General features: G+C 39.4%; 2 protein-coding genes across 3 annotated transcripts in view; one reads left to right on the top strand and one right to left on the bottom strand.

Moving 5' to 3' along the window:
* Nucleotides 1-11,097, top strand: part of gabbr1b (gamma-aminobutyric acid (GABA) B receptor, 1b) — a 148,810-nt gene extending 137,713 nt beyond the window's left edge. For both annotated transcript variants that reach the window (XM_051955127.1, XM_051955126.1), the window contains 2 exons: nucleotides 2,012-2,155; nucleotides 2,579-11,097. In XM_051955127.1, the coding sequence (XP_051811087.1) occupies nucleotides 2,012-2,155; nucleotides 2,579-2,860 (426 nt within the window). In that variant the 3' untranslated portion in view covers nucleotides 2,861-11,097. The remainder of the gene's footprint in view (nucleotides 1-2,011; nucleotides 2,156-2,578) is intronic.
* Nucleotides 11,098-16,019: 4,922 nt separating this feature from the next.
* On the bottom strand, nucleotides 16,020-18,670 carry tnfa (tumor necrosis factor a (TNF superfamily, member 2)). Its single transcript, XM_022207257.2, has 4 exons — nucleotides 18,134-18,670; nucleotides 17,968-17,995; nucleotides 17,712-17,768; nucleotides 16,020-17,190 (listed from the first exon to the last, which is right to left on the bottom strand). The coding sequence occupies exons 1-4, from the start codon at nucleotides 18,293-18,295 to the stop codon at nucleotides 16,721-16,723; spliced, it is 717 nt and encodes a 238-aa protein (XP_022062949.1). The 5' UTR covers nucleotides 18,296-18,670; the 3' UTR covers nucleotides 16,020-16,720.
* Nucleotides 18,671-19,438: the final 768 nt, after the last annotated feature.

The following is a 19,438-nucleotide window of genomic DNA, read 5'->3' as shown; positions in this document are numbered from 1 at the left end:
TAGTTTGGCCCTGCCTTACTGTGTCAGCATCAGTATTGAGCATTGTGTCTATCTGCACTACTCTACTCACCTAATGTTAGCTTACAGAGGAGGCAATTGATTACATGAAGGAAATTCATGTGAACACTCAAACATTACACTCGTATTTAACAGTTAGAGAACAACATTGCATTAGTGAACTGATTAGATATACTTTAAACAGGGCCTGACTTGTTGTTTCCTATTATTTTCAATCTTAATGTCAGGCTAGGCTAACAGCATCCTGATTCCTTTTCTGTTCTGAAAACACATATATTGATTAAAATTTTTATGCAATGGTTTGGACTTGCGTTTAACCATAGCAAGGTTCTGCAAAGTGCTTTTACAGTGTGTTTCTCTTTCACCCATTAGCATGTTGGGTTCTTTAGTTCACAGACAGGGGAAAGCAATTTTTGCTTTTATTCAAATCTGATAGTTAATTTTCACATCATTAGTGAAATGAATAGAAGTCAATGGAAATCAATGGCTGCTTTGAAGCATGGCTGGATTATGTTTCTGGATTAATATTTTGTTCTTATTGTGAGAAAAATCCAGGGAAATAGCCAACTTGTTCATGTGTGCTATTCATTATCTATTGCCAGCTGCACCCTTTTATGTGAACCAGCTCATAGCAGGTTCAGAAACTCTGGGTTGGATTAGCCTGACTTTGTCTGTTCAGTTCAGTAAGGCCAGATAAAGAAAACATATCCTGAGTATGCTGAAGGTGCTTTATTGTACAGGCTCCAGATCAGTTGGGCAAAATGTCGAGACCCAGGTGGTAAAAGAGCATCGCTCGGGCTAATTAGGGATTTGGAGTAATGGTGTCATCGTGAAAACATAAGTGGTGTAAGGCAGTCTATCCTTCACACTGTTACTTTTGTCTCACCCGGAGGTTTCCTACATATGAGGGAAAAAAGCTAAAATTTCACTGGTTCCTGCATCTCCAGTGTAACTGTGCTAGTCGAGGAGTATCTTTGGGTTACTGAATTGGTCAGACAAATCAAGCAATTTAAAAAAAACAGCTACGGCTTCGGGAAATCTTAATGCATTATTCATTGTTTGTGATATTTTATCGCCTAAACCCATAGTAATGTATTATAGACCTACTGTATAGTACCTACAGAGAGTGTATTACTTCACTCCTTTATCCATAGAAAAAGAAAACATTCATAGGCTTCAACTAATTTGAAATTCTGCTGCTTAACTTTTAACTCATTAATTCTTGCTGGCCTTCGCTTGTTACTAGCCAGTTTTAGAACTGATATAAAGATTTTTATTTTTTTTTGCCTGTTTTGAAAACCTTACATGGTCAAGCATCATATTGCATTTGTGATCTTTCAACTCCCGTTAGCCTGATGTCTGTTTGAGATCCTCTAGCAAAAGCTTCTGACTGTGGTGATCAGATGTGGACAGGCCTGTGCTCTTCTTAACACTAAGGAATTGTCTTCCAGAGGATCTCAGATTGGCAAAATCAGTGTCTTCATTGAAAACATTATTTATAATCTTTCCACTATGTTGAGGCCTTCTCCTGGCCTTCTCCCTCTTTTTTAGTCTGCTTGGTTTCATTCCCTACCAATAGCAGCACCATATCATTTGTTCAGAAATGTGCTACATATAAAAGGTTATTATTATTTGTTACTATAAGTCTATGATGAACCCCCTCAGGGATGGATTCCTGTACAGTTAAGCATCAAACAAGTATAGTATCCTTTAAAAACAGTACAGCATTTTTAGGATGACACACATGCAGTTAACTTTCTTCCTGAACCTAACAATTTGATAACAACATTAGAAACACCAAAGTAACTTGTGTAGTTGGTGCCAGGGCAACTGAATATAGAATCCATTAAGGAACAAAAACGCTTCTTGTGCTTATACAAAATACCCAGCTTGTCAAACTCTTGAATCCCACAACCATGGAACCCTTAGGAACAGAATACTAGGCTGGTATTCTTCACATCTATACTGAGGAAAACATGTCCATGTTTTGCAGATGCGGCGCCTGATAACACGGGGTGAATGGCAGTCAGATGCCCAGGAGACCATGAAGACGGGCTCTTCCACCAATAACAATGACGAGGAGAAGTCCAGACAGCTTGAGAGAGAGAATAAGGAGCTGCAGAAAATCATCCAAGAGGTCAGACAGGCCCTTTCTCTTGTCACAAGATTGTCTTTTCATTCCTGCTTCCAACCCAGCAGATAAAACTCTTAAATACTATGCACATCCATGTTACGTGAGAGTATTGCTGCTATGGAGGGATGTGCTCGATCGGAAACAATGTTTAGGGAGGTGTAACATGTCAAAGTAACATCCATGTAAATGCCGCAACCTAAGGTTTCGCAGCAGAACATTACGTTGTACTATGATTATCAATGTTATTTACCTCTCTTTTTTTTTTAATGTTGTAGCTGAAGTACTTGCAGAACTCCATTTTTCTATTCTTCCCACACCTCCACTAAAATATCAGCCCAGTTTAAACAGAAGCCTACCATGAAACAGTCTTATAGGAACTGTGACCAGAGTAGAGTGTTAAATCTGTCTTACAATTTGTCCCCTCAGAAAGAAGAACGTGTGTCGGAGCTCAGAAATCAGCTGTCTGAGCGCCAGGCCCTGCGATCAAGAAGAAGAGCATCTACCATTACCAATCAGAACCACAGTCCCCCTCCCCTCACCATCACCCACAGTGACCCCAGATCACTAGCGCCTCCTCCAGGGTACCCTGCACCCACCACCGATCTCCACTCCCATCCCTTTGCAAACTCGTCCAGCCTCTACCAGCCAGACAGCACTATCAGTCGAAATAACTGCCATCCTAGTCGGCTGCAGCTGCTCTACAAGTGAACAACTGGAGAACAGGATTATAGTGTTCTACGTAAAGGTGTAAAAAAGGAAGTTCAAACATAAGTTTAAAAAATCAGTATCTGTTGGAGGAGCTCTTTCCAAAGACCATTCCACCCAGACCCAGAGGTTAGCTAACGTAAGGTCATTGTTTAAGAAATCACCAGTAAGGTTTCCATTTCAGTGGTTTTGTTTTTCATTTCTCTCAAAGCTAAAATGTTGTTAAATATAAAATTTAGCAAGAAAAAAACCAAATCAAATCAAATATACAGACTCTCGTTATTTTTTTTTTAGAATAATATTTCTGCAGCCTACAACTGCATATTTAGGATGTTTTCAAATGTGGCACTCTTTAAAATGACAGCGTAGCAAAGGGTCAAATAGAGGTGTTTAGATATTGCTTTGTCCTCTAAGAGTTGATTATGAGGACAAACTTGATCAATGATACCAGTTTTGTGACTAAGTAACTGGTTGTATTCATTACTACTACGGTTTGTCATTTTTAACTGTCTGATGGTGGCTTTTGTATTGATATTGGTCTCTGTTCAAAGAGACTGCAGTCTTATACAATGCTGTGTGTGTTCATACTAAAGCCCTCACTGCAGATCAACCTAGCCCTGTTGATTTAAGACTCAAAAAACTGAGGACATGCTGCACTCAAGAGCTGAAGTAGCATTACATGAGGCTAAAAGCATCAATAAAAACACCTTTACTGCTTGTGTTTATGTTTACGCTTAAGCTGGGTTTTTCATTCTCTTGTTAAAAAGCCTGAAAAAGTAGCCTAGCCACGCTAGACCCATGTTTCTGAAGGCACAAGGGTCTAGGGCTGCTCGACAGGGCTTTCAAATCACTCTGCAGCAATTGGGTAGGTATACAACCAATCAATGCAACGAATAGGCTGACGTAGTTCCTAGAGCGCCGGCGGATTGTGGCTAAGTCCCATTAGCTTCCCAACCAGCGGAGCCAACTGGTATATTCAGGATTTGCCATATCCCGTCGGCATAAGTCCAAATACGTCTTTCTTCTCAATGAAACACTTCAGTGCCGTCCTTTGTTTATCTTTCAAGTTGAATTTTAGCTTCAAATCTTTAAGGGCTGTGGCCAAAGCCGAGTGGAAAGATAACTGTTTATTGTGCGCCGGTTGTTTCTGTCAGAATCGTCGCGCCTCTGTCGTCACTTCGTTACGCCCGCCTTCTGACTCTACACTTCATGGTGATTCGTCCGGCCAGTTTTAGGAGCATCCAGCCTCGAGCCTTATGGAGGGTAGCTAGACCCACCCTGGCAGAGAATTAAATTCGTTGCCGTGGGTTGTCTAGCGCGGCTAGGCTATGAAAAAAGTGCAATGGGCCAACTTTCAACTAAAAAGACTTTATTTTTAATCCCACAGTCAGATTTTTTTATGTTGCTCTTTAGGGCTAAATTATTTTGTTTGTTTGTTTGTTTTATGTTACATGTGGAAACATACACCAAAGTGTAGTTTGGTGCATGCTGTTGCAGTTGTTTCATTTGGGTCATTCCAGGTGAAATGACCAGATATTCCTTGGGGGTGTTGCTTCACCATTTTCAAATTAGTCTTAAATTTGCATGCCATTAGACAGTCATAAAAGTACTTTTTATGCAAAATTGTAGACCTGTAGCTCAAATAGTTTCTGAGTTGTGGGGGTCTGAAATTTTCAGAATTTGGGTTATAAAAAGCCTCGCCAGCGTTTTTTGCATCTTTAAGTGATTATTTCTCAGCCTCTAGACAGGTATGGCTCTAAACTCGACCTTGTGACACAAAAAGGGCATTACACTTTTTGAAGGTCACCTTTAACAACGGTTGATGCTACAGATACGGAGGTACGGACCGTTAAAGCTGCTGTCCGGAGTTTCCGTTTGTTTTCAATTTATGTATCATTGTTTAACAAAGCTTAAATGTGTTAGTCTAGTTCGATACTATAACATAAAGTTAGTATAACGCGATATGAAAATTTATTGCTGAGCTCCGCCTTCCTCGCATAGACCCCCATGTTATTCCAAAAAGCACCGGTCGCTGCCGACCAATCAAGTCTGAGCTTCAGCTTTGTCATGCTGTCAATCAACGGTTACGCGCACAGCAAGCAAGCCCATGCAGAGGTGGGCGAGCTACACACTACGCAACCGCGCTCACATTTGTTTTGCTTGTGGAGGAGAGAGCATCAGGGATCAGCAACTTCCAGAAAAGTTACCAATCCCACGGCTTGTCAGGCCAAGAGACTGCAGGACGTTTTTTGGCTCAGGGTGCTCGCGTCGCTCTCCGACCACGGCCTCCATAGCCCGCCTGACGGCTTCGTTTAGACCTCTGGAGGAAGATGTTGGGGCGTCTGGGACATACTCTTCATCAGAGGAGTCATGCAATTCTGAACTCTAGATAGACATAAATAAACAATGTAACACATATACACCTGTAAATGCACTAAGTTTGATCAACAACGTCATCGAGAGGGATACACGAGTGTAATCACATATTGAAACTTTACTCGTTCATCCTAGCAGATTCATGTTATTTTGGTATTAGGACAAGTTAGACTCAATACAGAATTCTAACGTAATTCCTTTATTATTTACTAAATGTACTAAATGTAGAAGAGTGGAAAACAGCAAAACAGGCAAGATGCTGCAGCACTCCGGGCACTCCTGTCAGGTACAGGCGCGTGCACAAATAAAGGGGCGAAATCAGAGGGAGGGTGGGATCAACAGTGTTTTGGGAGACGCTGCGATTCAAACTCCGGACAGCAGCTTTAAGGTCACTGAAGAGCTGGCGCCAGTTAACTACTATTTGCTGCACATTACAGGCAGTTTATATGAATGACTTTGACAGCGAACATTGTATAATTTAACCAAAAATAGACCGTCTCCTCTCACACTTTAGACATTGCAGTTTTTACGCTTTTAGACGCCGTGTCTAAATTGTTTGAAGTCCAGTTCCTATTAATTAGTCTACCGCGTTCAGTGGTGGAAGCGGCTGACGAACTCCATTGCAAATGTTCCCATTTAATTTCGGACACTAATTTACAAGATAAAGTTAAGGATGTCGAATATGAAACAAACACTCGTGAATGGTGAGGAGCAGCTCTTTAATTCGGCATGAATTAAAAAAAAAACCCCACAAACTCGATTTACTGTGATATTGTGAGATTTGTTTGTGGTTATGTAACTTAGCCATTCTTTTTTTTTTTTTTTTTTTTTTTTTGTAACTTAGCCATTCAACAGAGTCCGCTAACAGTGACTGCCGTGCAGGGTCTGTGTTGACAGACGTAGAAAATACGTCAGGGTTTTGTTTAGGTTGTTAATATGTAATAGTCTGTCGTTTGTGCTTTATTAGAACAGGGTCACGTGAAGAAAAAGTTTTGCTATTTTTAATAGTAGTGCTGATTTCAACCCCCAAATCGCTGTCCGTGAAAAAGTCAGATAATGATATTTATAAGACATTATGCATGATAGAAAAGAGAACAGCAGATGACTGACATGACAGGCTCGGCACGCAGATTCACCTCGAATCACGGAAGCGCCTTCATCACTCGGATTACCAAAACGGCTCATTAATATTTATGTACGTCAGATTACCAGCCAATCACAAAGCCCGTTCATCAGCCGGCTCATTAATATTCATGTACGTCTCATTAATATTTATGAAGGGAAAGTGCCGTATCCGTAGGCCACAGGCTACGGGTATCTGTAGACACTACCTTTAAGAACTAACATTTCAAAAAAAAAACAAAACAAAACATACATAATACTACCATTGGAATGACTACTAATACTTGTATCCCAATAAAAAGTACTGAAAGGCAAAAAACAATTTTGACATTACCCATGCCATTTTGAGGAAGAATATCTCAGTAACTACAAATATAACCTAGCTGCTTTTTTGTACAGTAGAAGACAGATGGAACTGTCTTGTAGAAAAAGTTGGGGTCTCTGGTACCTGTCCCACACTGAGATTTTTGCCACCAAAAATAGCCAATTAAAAATCTCGTCTTTGGGAGCTCATATTTTCCAAACTGAGGTATCTAGAAAGCTCCAGTATGCTAAGTTATCACACAAGTTTGTGTAGAATGGAACCCAGGGGTGTTAGAACATTTCTGTGCAGTATTTCTAGTACTTTTAAGGTCCCAAACCCCACTTGCGAGTAGGTTTTTCTTAATTTTTTAGCATTTTTAGCAAGCCCCCATGGAGGGAAACACCTGGGGATGTTTGTGGGGCAACATGCAGAGGCCTTGTTTACCAACTCACAGCTCTCTGGTATGTCTAGAGGCTGAGAAATAACCACTTAAAGATGCAAAAAAAACCCTGGCGAGGCTTTTTATAACCCAAATTCTGAAAATTTCAGACCCCCACAACTCAGAAACTGTTTGAGCTACAGGCCTACAATTTTGCATAGAAAGTACTTTTGTCTATGTATTGTATGTCTAGTGACATACAAATTTAGGACTAATTTGAAAATGGTGTGGCAACCACCATCTGGTGAAACCACACAGAATGACCCATTTTGGCAACAAAAAGCATAAAAAAGCATACCCAACCAGTATCAACTCTTTTTTTTTTTAATCAGATGAATTTCAGTTCTGTTGGAATGGAATTTGAAATTTATAGCTCATGTTTCCTAATTGTATTAAAGATTTTTTTGAAATAAATTACCCCCTTTTTTTCTTTTTTTTAAACTATTGAGCAGGGGGTAAACACACTAACAGTGCATTTCAAGTTCACTTGTTCTATTTCATCACTTTCATCTGTTTTTGACAGTATTTTTAGGGACTGAGGTAAAACAAAGCCACATCAGTTCAACCTACTGTTATTTTTTTATTTTCGGATGAACTGTTACCTTGGATTTGTCTTTATTCAGAAAGAAATTACTCTGACACATACAGTCGTTAATTTATTCAGTGGGAAAAAGTGAGTCAAAGGGACAAAAGTCAACTAGTGAAAAAGAGACATAGAGTAGGTTGGTTCACGTGGTTAGCCTAAATATGGTAATCAGTAGGTTTCTGGAATAACAGGAGCATGAATCAGTAGTCTATTAGAATAATGGGCATCCACCTCAGTGTATAAAATATGTACACTTTCCCCGCCCACTGAAAGCACGAAAGGCGTACAGGGCATTGATTTTGAAAGCCTCTGATGCCCTGCACACAGGCTGATAAGCCAGAAAGGAAAACAGGAGGAAGTCTGACATTAGGGCATTATTTTCTCAAAAAAGTCTGAGAACCATCAGTTGAACATCACCACACATTATTTATAAAGTTTCTTAAAAGAAATGTTGTTTACTAGCTAATTTTAAAGTAGTTTCTTGTGAAAGTAACCGCTGTAAGCATGTGGCTCATTTAGGAAGGTTACTTCAACCACCAAAAAAAACACAAAAGAGAACAGAAGAGTAAATCTTGCTTGTATGTGTGTTGACTCAGCAGGGCCAATATTAAAGCTGAACTACAGGAGAATACATAAAAACAATTCAAATATTAATAAGAAACACTGAATGTCTCACTGCATTATAATACGTTGTATGTTGATTTTTCACCTGTGACTTAGAATTTTGTGTTTTCCTTTACATAAATCCACATTTCTTCCATAAACTTTGGCAGAAAAGGCACTAATTGATGTGTAAAAATTCATCAGACTGTAGGAAATGTTCGATGGCCCCCAATGTTCAAATTAAACCTTAGCCTATGTTTGTGGTACTCAAAGGGTTTGCAGACCCACTCAGAAAACAAGGCCATCACTTTTGCCAGAAGTTCACACATTTTCTCTGTAGCCATAAGCAAACGTACTCTGGAAAATGAAACTATCATGCTGTCATCAGAGTTTCCCTGTATGAAGTGCAGCATTTCCATTTTGTTGGACTCACGCTTCTGCTTTTTTGGTTTCATTTGTGAATACCACAGCTTTCTGTGACTTCCTGATCAGTTTCACTCAAGAGGTTTTCACTGGTGGAAAATGAAATCTTATCTCATGCTTATTGACAGTGCCATGTGGGAATTTTGGTTTCTATAGTGTCTGTGAGCTTTGTATTTCTGTGAATCACCTGACTGGCTCTCACAGACTTCACTGAAACAGGAGGGCTGATGTTATCGGAGCACTGTGGGCCAGATAGCACAATTGCAAGTAGGTCACACATTGTTACTTCAATCATAAAGAAGGTTACTATCATCAAGAACCTTTACTAGCTCAAACATTGGCAAAACTCAACTTTACACTGTTACTCAACAGAGAAAAGAAAACATGGCACTATATCATATGCCATCATCTCTCTGCTGGATTCAGCTTCCCTGTAAACGTGAAAGAGAGTAAAGCATGTATTGTACGTAGTATAGCACAGTTTGTTTTCAGCTGGTTCACTGTTTATTGTTTGTTTAAACCATGGGTCAATATTTTGGAGGTCATTAAGAAACGACGGTTTGGAAATCATACAGATTACAAGTGTAATAGTTTGTTCTGACAACTAGCACTGCCCACACATAAACAAAATAATCCCCTGCTAATCACTATTGGAAATACTGTTGTCTGATCTGCTGTCTGTGGTTAATATTTGGCCAATTTAGAGTATCAAAACTATTTATTTGACATTTGGTAACAATAATGGTTGTGGTAAAAAGAAACTTATAGTGAGTTTAAGTAGAACACCAGAAACAATCTTTAGCATCTAAACTGCAAACTTTATTGGCCCACTCCGCATGGCCTTTACCGGCTTCACCTTATCATCATAGCTGCTGACACACAGTTCTAATTCACACCGCCATCAGAGTCTTAGCAACTTAATTGGTATCAAGGACTTTGAAGATACCTCCATGGCTTGATGCTACAGTTATTACACATGTATTTATGATTTGTGTCCAAGGTCTCTTTTAGAGAGCTTTGTTTACAATGACATTTCTACATAAGAAGTACAAATTGTTCTCTTTACATCATTGTTTTTGATTTTGCTGAGTTCTCTTTTGTACTAAACTTTTGTGTGAGGTTTCACACAGAATTGTAATTTTATATTAATCTACCTAGCCTTTCCTTGAGCTTTTATCCACACGTAAGTGTCTTCTTCAGCAAATTGAGTTTTTTTTTTTTTTACCTGCATCTCTTTGTGATAGTATTTTTTTAAATTCAATGCCATGTCTGTTTCTTTGTCTGCAGTACATGTTCATAAGCTCTTTTTGTTTTACCATAAACAGTCATGACAACAATATTGTGTTATCTCTACTCAAGGAATGGAAATGGTCTTTGTTTTCGATTTAGTCTCATGTATATTCTGTGTGGTAACAGAGCTTGTCTCATTAGCATGGATAGTTTGAGTTCTGAAGCACTTCTGAATTGACTAATGACGACCATATGAGGTGCATAGGTAGCCTAGCCACGCTAGACCCAGGTCTGAAGACGCAAGGGTCTAGGAACTCTCGACAGGGAGGGAGGCGGGCTAAAAGGTTGTCTATCAAATCACTCTGCAGCAATTGGGTAGGTATACAACCAATCAGCGCAACGAATAGGCTCCTAGAGCGCTGGAAATCAGAGGATGCGGGAGTTCGGTGAAGCCTTATTTATACAGTCAGTGGGTGAAGCTCAAGTATATTACAGACATGTTAACAGAAAGATTATTCAGAGTCGGTGCTAATGGAGCTCAACGACTGTTGTCGTTTTTGTTGCCCGATACTGGCACAGAATTAAATTCGTTGCCGTGTGTTGTCTAGCGTGACTAGGCTAGTTGTTTCCGGTTGTTTCTGTCAGAATCGTCGCGCTTCTGTCGTCACTTAGTTACGCCCGCCTTCTGACTCTACACTTCATGGTGATTCGTCGGCCAGTTTTAGGAGCATCCAACTTCGAGGCTTACCGAGGGTAACTAGACCGACCCTGGCAGAGAATTAAATTCGTTGCCGTGGGTTGTCTAGCGCAGCTAGGCTAGTGCATAGGTAGAAACTGTGACAATGTTGTGCAGTTCTCCTGTTACATTATTCCAAACTAACCATGTGCAAATACCTACTGTATGTTTGTTTGTGATAATGTATTTAACTATTAAGTCTGTAAAACAGTGAAGATTTAAGTGATGTTGATATACACCAGAATATGCACATAGACTGTAAATAACTGATGATGTAAATATGGCATTTGACTTTGCATATACAAGCTGCATTTCATGTGGTAAAGTATTCAAAATATATTTCTATATGCTGGGATATCTGATATTGCAGAATAATTCAAATGCAAGAATGAAAATAAAACTAGCTGTTTTTCTCAAAATATGCTTTGTGTTCCGCTTTATTGCTAAATCAGTAGCATGGTAAGCTGATCTGCCATCACGCTGAAGTACCTTAGGGTAAATTAAATACCTCAGCAGCTACTGGGCAGATTACAATGCAGTATTTAGAGGATCAATGCTATTGGATTTAGAGATCGTCTGACTTTTTATCTAATGCCACCAGCAGGTCAAAGTGTTGACTTATCCACTGAAACATTTCAGCATCTACCTAATAGAGTGATATAAGCTGCAATACTGGCCCTTTTGGCTCCCGGACAGTGTAGCTCATAAGTAGTAAAAAGACAGTTAGATCCACCCACTTTATCCTGTGAATGGTCGTGGTGGGGCTGGAGCCTACCTCAGCTGTTGTAGGCATGTAAAGGCAGCGCATTCTGCACATGTAGCCACTTCATCATAGGGCCAACGCAATAGGACAAACAGCCATGCACAATCACACTCCTACTAACAGCCTATTTTAACTACTATGCATGTCTTTGAGCTGAAGGAAGTAGAAACAGCCCAATATGGACTGCATTTTAGACACGGGGGAGTTGTTTGTAAGCTCAACATCAGTTTATTTTATGTGATGGGATTTTATATACATTTACTGCATCACAATATATTGACATGAAAAAAATCTGAGGGACATTGGATTCTGATTAGAATGCAAATTGCTGCACTTTTAACTTTCAATTTAGAAGTGACACTTGTGATAAATTTCTCTGTTAAGTGTATATGAACCTTGGTCATACTAATAACAGTTGGGAGCCTACTATTTGTATAGGACTACCCTTTTCCGTTATTTGCTACTGAGTTCACAGTCAGTTCACTGCATGAAAAAGACCTAGAAAACCACTGTGTTTGTCAGTGCAGCACATTGTGAAATAGTTTGCAGGGATGTGTAAGTGTAATGTGAAAGTGTTTTCAGCAATTTTATGTGCCAAACTGTTTCTTTACCTGGCTCATTGATTTACTAGGGTCTGTACTGTGCAGGGTACCTTTACGTTATTTGGTTTCACTAAACTGAACAACCACAGTCAGGATGAACGGTCTTATGAAGCTGGTTATAAACTTGATAAATCAACCCAGGATTTGCAAACTTGACTTTGAGTGCATTCTCATGAAAGGGGTGGAGATGGCAATGGATGGCCAGTCGCAGACATGAACAGGTCTACTGGCATCAGAGCGACTGAGTATTTTAGAAAAGAAGAGCAAACTATAGTATTAGAGAAAAATGAGATTTATACACACAGTACAGGCTGAAAGTAACACAGCTGGAGCAGCTAAACCAGAAGGAAATGCTGCAAGAAAACCACAGACTGTGTAAAAGCGTAATCAGTATGCTTGTCAGCATCATTGTGCTTTATGTAAGAGTTGCTAAGATGTAGAAGTTTATTATTCAAGACTGAAGATTCAGTTTAATTATAACCATGCATTACAAGAATGTGTAGCAAAATTACTGAGGTGGTCCTTTAATGCTATGCACAAAAAGACAAATTGTTTACAAACATATAATCAAGTAATAAAAATCAAAGTATTTTCTTGCTGATGTGGATGGTGAGTTCAGTAATCACACATTAAATCTCACTCTTATGGAATGTGAGAGTCTTATTGTTTCAGCTGCTTGGTGATGTTAAATAGTTGGAGTAAGTAAAGGACAAATTTAAAAACAGAATTCAAATTGAAAGATAGGCTTATTCAATTCAATTCAATTTTATTTATATAGTGCCAAAATTACAGACAAATTGTCTCAAGACGCTTTACAGAACCCATATGCCTGACCCCTAGAGCAAGCCCAAAGGTGACAGTGGCAAGGAAAACACCCTTTTAACAGGGAAAAAACCTTGAGCAGAACCCAGCTCTTTATGTGGGGGGACCCATCTGCCTGCTGGCTGAGTGGGACAGAAGAGGTAGAGAGGGGTAAACAGTTAGGCTTTGAGCTTTTAGTGTGTTCTGATCAATTTCTGTTTTAGTAGAACAATAGCAGAGCAATGAAATGGACTTGAGTTGTTTTCAGCTCTAAAAACTCATCTTCTCCTCTCACTATGTGCACTGAGCTCATCTGAATCTTCTAATATGAATGCCATTTTTTCCAACAGAACTGACCGGTCACTAGGAAGAGCTTTTATACGCATTGATCTCTTACGCTCAACTCCTCACCAGCTAAGTTACCATAGAGATATACCCTAGTAAGAACTGAACCACCGTTGTAGTACCGAAAACCCAGAGTTATATATGAAGTTACCTCCATAACCTTGAATCCCGCTGCATAGTATAGGACTCTGGTGTCTTTCCTCAGAAGGAGTTGCAAGAAGATTAAAAAGGTATGAAAAATAACAACAAAAACTAAATAAGCATGAGGAGATGCAAAACCAGCGCAGACTGCTCATGCTTTGTGTGTCTCTCTGTCTGCATTTCTTGCTCATGACCAACAAATTACCTGTCTTCTCTTTTACATACACATTGAAATGCACACAACTGCACCTGATGAAATATGAAATATTGATGGAGAAAAAAAGAGAAAGTCCAGTATATTCCCAACGTGTGATAAATACTTTCCAAGAGTATTTATCACACGTGTGTGGTGCTGCTTTGTAGGTTGCTGAAGGAGGAGGGAAGGGGATTACCAGATAATCAGGGACTTCCCCTCCTCGCTTCCACTCTGTGTCAGTGTTGAGGAACTGTTGCTGCACTGGAAACATTTCCACTACACAGTCAAACTGTACTGTGTATGAATATAACCTCAGAGCCAAGTAGTGGTTTCTTGTGTAATACTAAGGCTATAATTATCTGGTGCCACTTCTGATGAGGTCATAGTAGTGCTCTGATGGCTTTTTGATTAACAATAGTGCCATCCCATCACAGATTATTAAATAAATGCTACCTGTACCAAAAGGCTCCCATGAGTGAAATCACCCTGAATAATGGTTTGATTGTTATTTCCCGTGGAGATAAGGACAGTCGCTGGTAAGGCTGTCTCTATAGTTTATCAACATAAATAAATAAATAAATAAATAAATAAATAAATAAATAAATAAATAAAAAGGGCATTTTTGCCTTGCAGCTAGTAGATCACCGGTTTGCGTCCCAGGATCTTTCTGCATGGAATTTGCAAGTTCTCCCTGTGCATGCATGGGTTTTCTCTGTTTTCTCCAGTTTCCTTCCACAGGTCAAAAAGATTCTGAGGTTACTTAGTAACTCTGAATTATCCATAGGTGTGAATGAGAGTGTGATTGTCTCTATGTGTAGCCGTGTGATAGACTGGTGACCTGTCCAGTGTGTCCCCTGCCTTCACCCTATGTCAGATAGACCCCAGCCCCTCTGCTACCCTAATGAGGATTAAGCAGTATATACATAATGGATGAATGGATAAACAAATACAAAAACAAGGCTTCATTAGAAAATAATGCTGCAGATTAACTGTCAATTACAAAAATATATTTTTATTACTCAGCAGCAGTTTTAGTCACTGCAGCCATATTTGGACAGTATGATGGTTGTTTGATGTGTACAACTGTCAGTTAAAAAATCCTGCTACTAATGTCACCCATTGTGTTTTATACTGTTTATACCCTGCATTGTCAAAGGCTGCCAGTCAAAATACTACCTGCCATTTTAGGCCTTTTTTTTCCTGTCCATTTGTCAACAGGATGTTGGATATTTTTGCCTGTTCTGATCGTGTGCCTCCCCCTAAACCCTGCTTCATCCAATAAACCAGCAAAGATTTCTGTATCCTTTCAGCTTTTGTTATGCACTACCTTGTTTGACTAAGACATTACAATACAATCAGGTATATATGAGCTCTGTATGGATGCCCTGTCTACTTAAGCTAGTATCATCAACTGGCACAAGCAGCAGCCTAGAGGAGATGTCTGTCTACCATCCTGGTATCAGCATGTGGTTGGATCCAGCCAGTGTTTTAAGCAACAATCCTCTGGACAAGGTCCTTGTTCTTCTACAGCGGCTGAATTTCCCTGTCTTCTTTTGAATATTACATGAGATCAGGTTGGTGTTGCCTTATCCTCCATCAGTAATCCATCATTTTTAAACCGTGGCAAATCATTGCTTGCATTTTGTCCAAGCTATGGGAAGGTTGGACTGATAATTGAGGGCAGTACAGCATAGACGTAACCCTAGAAGAGATTATTGAAAAGAAACTTGGTTCAAGAAAGCAACTTGTGTGGTTTGTACTCAATTCAACCTTGCCATACCTTAGGCCAGGACACTGACCAGGTTGACCACATTTGTCCTAATAAGGTCAATTCAGTTTGGTTTCCTGAACAGTATTTGGTGACAGTAGCAAGAAAGCCCTCCCTTCTTCTGGTGATGTGTCAGGAAATAATGTACACCAGTGCTGTTGTTCATCCCTTTGGTGTATAGCATTACAAATCAGTGGTAAACATGATTGTGTTAGAATAAGTACTTTTGACATTCACTGCAAACTATAGTGGCATCTAACAAGCAGACAGTCTCAATTACATTCTGTTTGATTGTGTTGAAATGGTGAGAAAATTCTCAACACGGTAGTACTCGGGTTAGTGTGGGTGAAGTGACACTTAAAACTGATATAGCCAGTTTTTTGTGTGTGTCAATGAAACACACTACATCCGTTTTTGCAGAAAGAGGCTATAGAACTGCACATCGCGCCCCCCCCCCCCCCCCCCCCCCCCCCCATTTCCCCACCCCCACAAAAAAAATAACACACCACCTTACATCCTGATTTCTTCCACTTGCTCATATTGTCCCTGTAGGGTCTTTAACGTTGAATTTTACATTGTTTGATTCCATGAACTTAATGCAACAAACACAACTCTTGCAAACTTACTTTAAATTGCAAAATGATTTTATTCAAACATTTCTATAGCACCACAGGCACCGTTGAAGTTAAAATAAAATATTTACAAATGTCATCAAAAATTCCATAGACCAAAAAAATAAATAAAAACTGTTAAACTGATTATCAGTTACAGTGAATAATTTAATAAATTATGAATACAATCGACAGACTGGTGACCTGTCCAGGGTGTCCCCTGCCTTCGCCCGAGTCAGCTGGGATAGGCTCCAGCACCCCCCGCAACTCTAGTGAGGATAAAGCGGTGTATAGAGGATGGATGGATGGATGAATACAATCCAGCACAATTTCTGATAAAGACATTCTTCGCAAAAACACATGAAAACACACACACACAAATAAATATATTATTGAATAAATAAAATAAATATGACAATATTACGTTAAATAAATACATAAATAAAACCACTTCTACCTGCTTCTGTCAGCCTGTAGTGACACATTAAATGTGCAACAGTCATAGTAAATTCACACAAATGCCAAAAGTCTTACAAACTCAGCATTGGACTACAGCAAAAGGTACCGACAATAAGGTAGTAGTACATAGTACATAACATTATAAACAAGCAATAAATTGCTTATACATTCTTTTAAAGTTTGGTTTGAAAGCCTACACTGAATATTGCACTGACTGGATAATCCAGTGTAAGGATTCTGTAAACCCTAACATTCAACAATGTAAGTGAGTGTCAGTGGGACAGCAGGCTGCAGGCCTTACAGTGGGGCTGGTCATCTGCCTTCATATCTGTCACCTCTTTCTCTCAGTCACCTGCCCTCACAAGGCAAACACACCAAAGAAAGTCTTGCCAGGCTCATCCTCCAGTTTCTTCAGCATCTCTTCCTCCATCACTGTCTTCAGCCTGTCTCCTTTCTTTAAGTTGAACACAGCTCCCATGTACACAGCAGAGAACCAGCTCTCATCCTCATCTGAATCACTGATGGCTGTTTTCTGGCAGGCAGTGCGGATAGAGTGTAGGATAGTTTGATATGACTTCTTGGCATCATCATTGCCATATGAGCTGGACCAGCGTGTCACAGTGTGGCTTAGGTGGACCATGGAAGCAGTGTCATCAACATTATTACTGCTGCAGTTGACCCGGAAAGATGCTTGACTGTAAACAAAGTAGAGGCCGTTTTCTGGAATGACAATCTCGTTGTTATTGAGTTCTAGGCCTCCTTGAAAGTGGGACTGATCCACATTATTCTTCCATTCCACTGAAGTTTTTATGTTAGAGTTGTATTCTCCTGTTAAAGAAGATAGAAAGATCACGATGAAGTTTTTAGAAGTTGGAATAAAGTTAAATTAGTTGTTAAGAAAATTAGTGTGCCTTTGACTCTAAAATAAATATTTCAAAGCAGTTTTTGGTAAATTGCATTACAATGAAATGATACAATTTCTCATTTTGCTTTTGAGTCTTTCACATTTTCTAGTTTACCTAGAACTACTACAAATATTGAAACTACCCACTGTAGGAAGTTGCCTCAAATGCCATAAAATCAAATAAAACAATTACTTGAATTTCTCAAAGAATTTTAAGAATTTTTGTCAAAACTCTCTGAAGAAGCCATTAACCTTCCTCAACAAACCCCGAAATCTACCGAGGGACCACTAGCTCTGATCCTGACCTGCTAAACGTCCCTCGAACGGCTACAGAGAAGGTTGTTTTCAGGACCACTGGGAGTTTCAGTCAAAGTGTGTGTGGTATCTTTTTTCTCACTAATTAAATGTGCATTTTTTAAATGTTGAATGGATTCATTGTTTTTACCTTCTAGATGAATGGCTGCTCTCACGTTTGAAATTTGCCTCAATGTATGACGAAGATCTGGAAAGAAAAGAAGACAAGCATATAAAATCTGGTGTACCACAATAAATCCAATATTTTCTTAGTGACTTTATGTTGAATATCCATAAAGTATCAGTTGGAATTCATACTGAAAGTTTTACTATTACAATGGCATTACAATAGCTAAAGAGAAAGTACAATACGGAACTTTTGAGGGAATCAAAAGAGAGGTACTCACCAAAATTGTCGTCATTTGGTCCTGAACCCTGTGTCAAGAAAAGAAGGATAAAGAAATGTTTATAGGGTTAGGCTTAATGGTTGGTTCAGATGAGCTGGGGCACTCATTATTAGAGTCCCCAGGGCCCTTGAATAGTGTCAGAAACCACTGTGAATTGTGTTCTCACCTTGACATCCTTGTTAAAGATGAGGGCAGCAGCAGCTGTGGCAGCAAAGCAGAGTGTGAATGCCAGCAGGGCCATGGTAAGCTTTGAGCTGGGTTTGACACTCTGTTTCATGGCGCCTGTGTCGACGGCGGTGTCCAGCATTACCTTGCATTCATGTTCCATTGTTTTAATTTAGTTCCTTCAGTCCCTTCAAGTCAAGCTGAGCTCTTAGTAGCCTTAATGACAGCCTTTCTCTTCTTCTGTTACTGCCAGTCTGGTTTGTTGACTGACACTGAGAGTGGCTCTTATTAAAACCGTTTCCTCCTGGGGGGAAACTCCAGTGATGTCATTGTCGTGAGTGGAGATTTGATGAGGAAGAGAGACCCAGAGCTTGGGAGGATCTTACACACCACATACTCCTACACACATCTCTGTGACTGAGTTATCCCAGGAGTACATCAACACTCGCGTAGTGATTGCACCTTAGTGCACACACACTCAATCACAGGTCAGTAGATACTCCCACACCGACAGCAATACACACAAAAAAACAGAACAGCATACTCAAACACAGATAAACTCACATCCTGCTGTACACTTGAAAACAATTCACACAAACAAAAGTACAGAAAACACATCAAGTCCAACATTTTAAACTAAAAAAGCACATTTTGCCAATAACACACCAAATGCTACATGGTTACATACGTTGTTGTTTACCACTCACCTCTATGTGGGTCTGACATATTGAAACATTTTGAAAGTGTGGAGGAACAAGCCACAGATATACTTATTAATCAAGACATCTGCTAAGTTTCACAGCATTGCCAAAAAATAGCCACACTGCCCGCAGAAAAATAATTGCAAATGATGTGTCATTGTTAACGTCCAAACTGTACTGTCACTTCCTTTTTATTTAAAAATAGGCAAGTTGTAAACTGGGGCTAATAGTTCAACATGAAGGGTTTAGATGATTACATTTCTAGTGTAATATCTGGCATCTTGATAATTGTGAAAAACAGAAGTGTACTTTATTGAAACTACATCTAATAGCTAGCAAACACTGTAGAGTGACAGAGCCTAAATCATTTTCCTCACTGATAAAACAATGTCACCAGAGAATTCTCACCTCATGGCCCATTTACGTAGAAGCTGGTCATTGCTATCGTGTGATCTTCATCAGCAGATGGAATGTGTCCAGTTTTTGTGGAACTGAAGATGTTAAAATTTCAGCTTTATCAGTATTTATTCTTAATAGCTTTAAAAATTGATGTTTTGTGGTGACTTGTGACTTTTTTTGTCAATATTAATAACTGCAAGCAGAGG

This window comes from Acanthochromis polyacanthus, chromosome 11 (assembly GCF_021347895.1).
Source record: "Acanthochromis polyacanthus isolate Apoly-LR-REF ecotype Palm Island chromosome 11, KAUST_Apoly_ChrSc, whole genome shotgun sequence".
Lineage (NCBI taxonomy): Eukaryota > Metazoa > Chordata > Actinopteri > Pomacentridae > Acanthochromis > Acanthochromis polyacanthus.
This window is presented reverse-complemented; position numbering and strand designations above follow the sequence as displayed.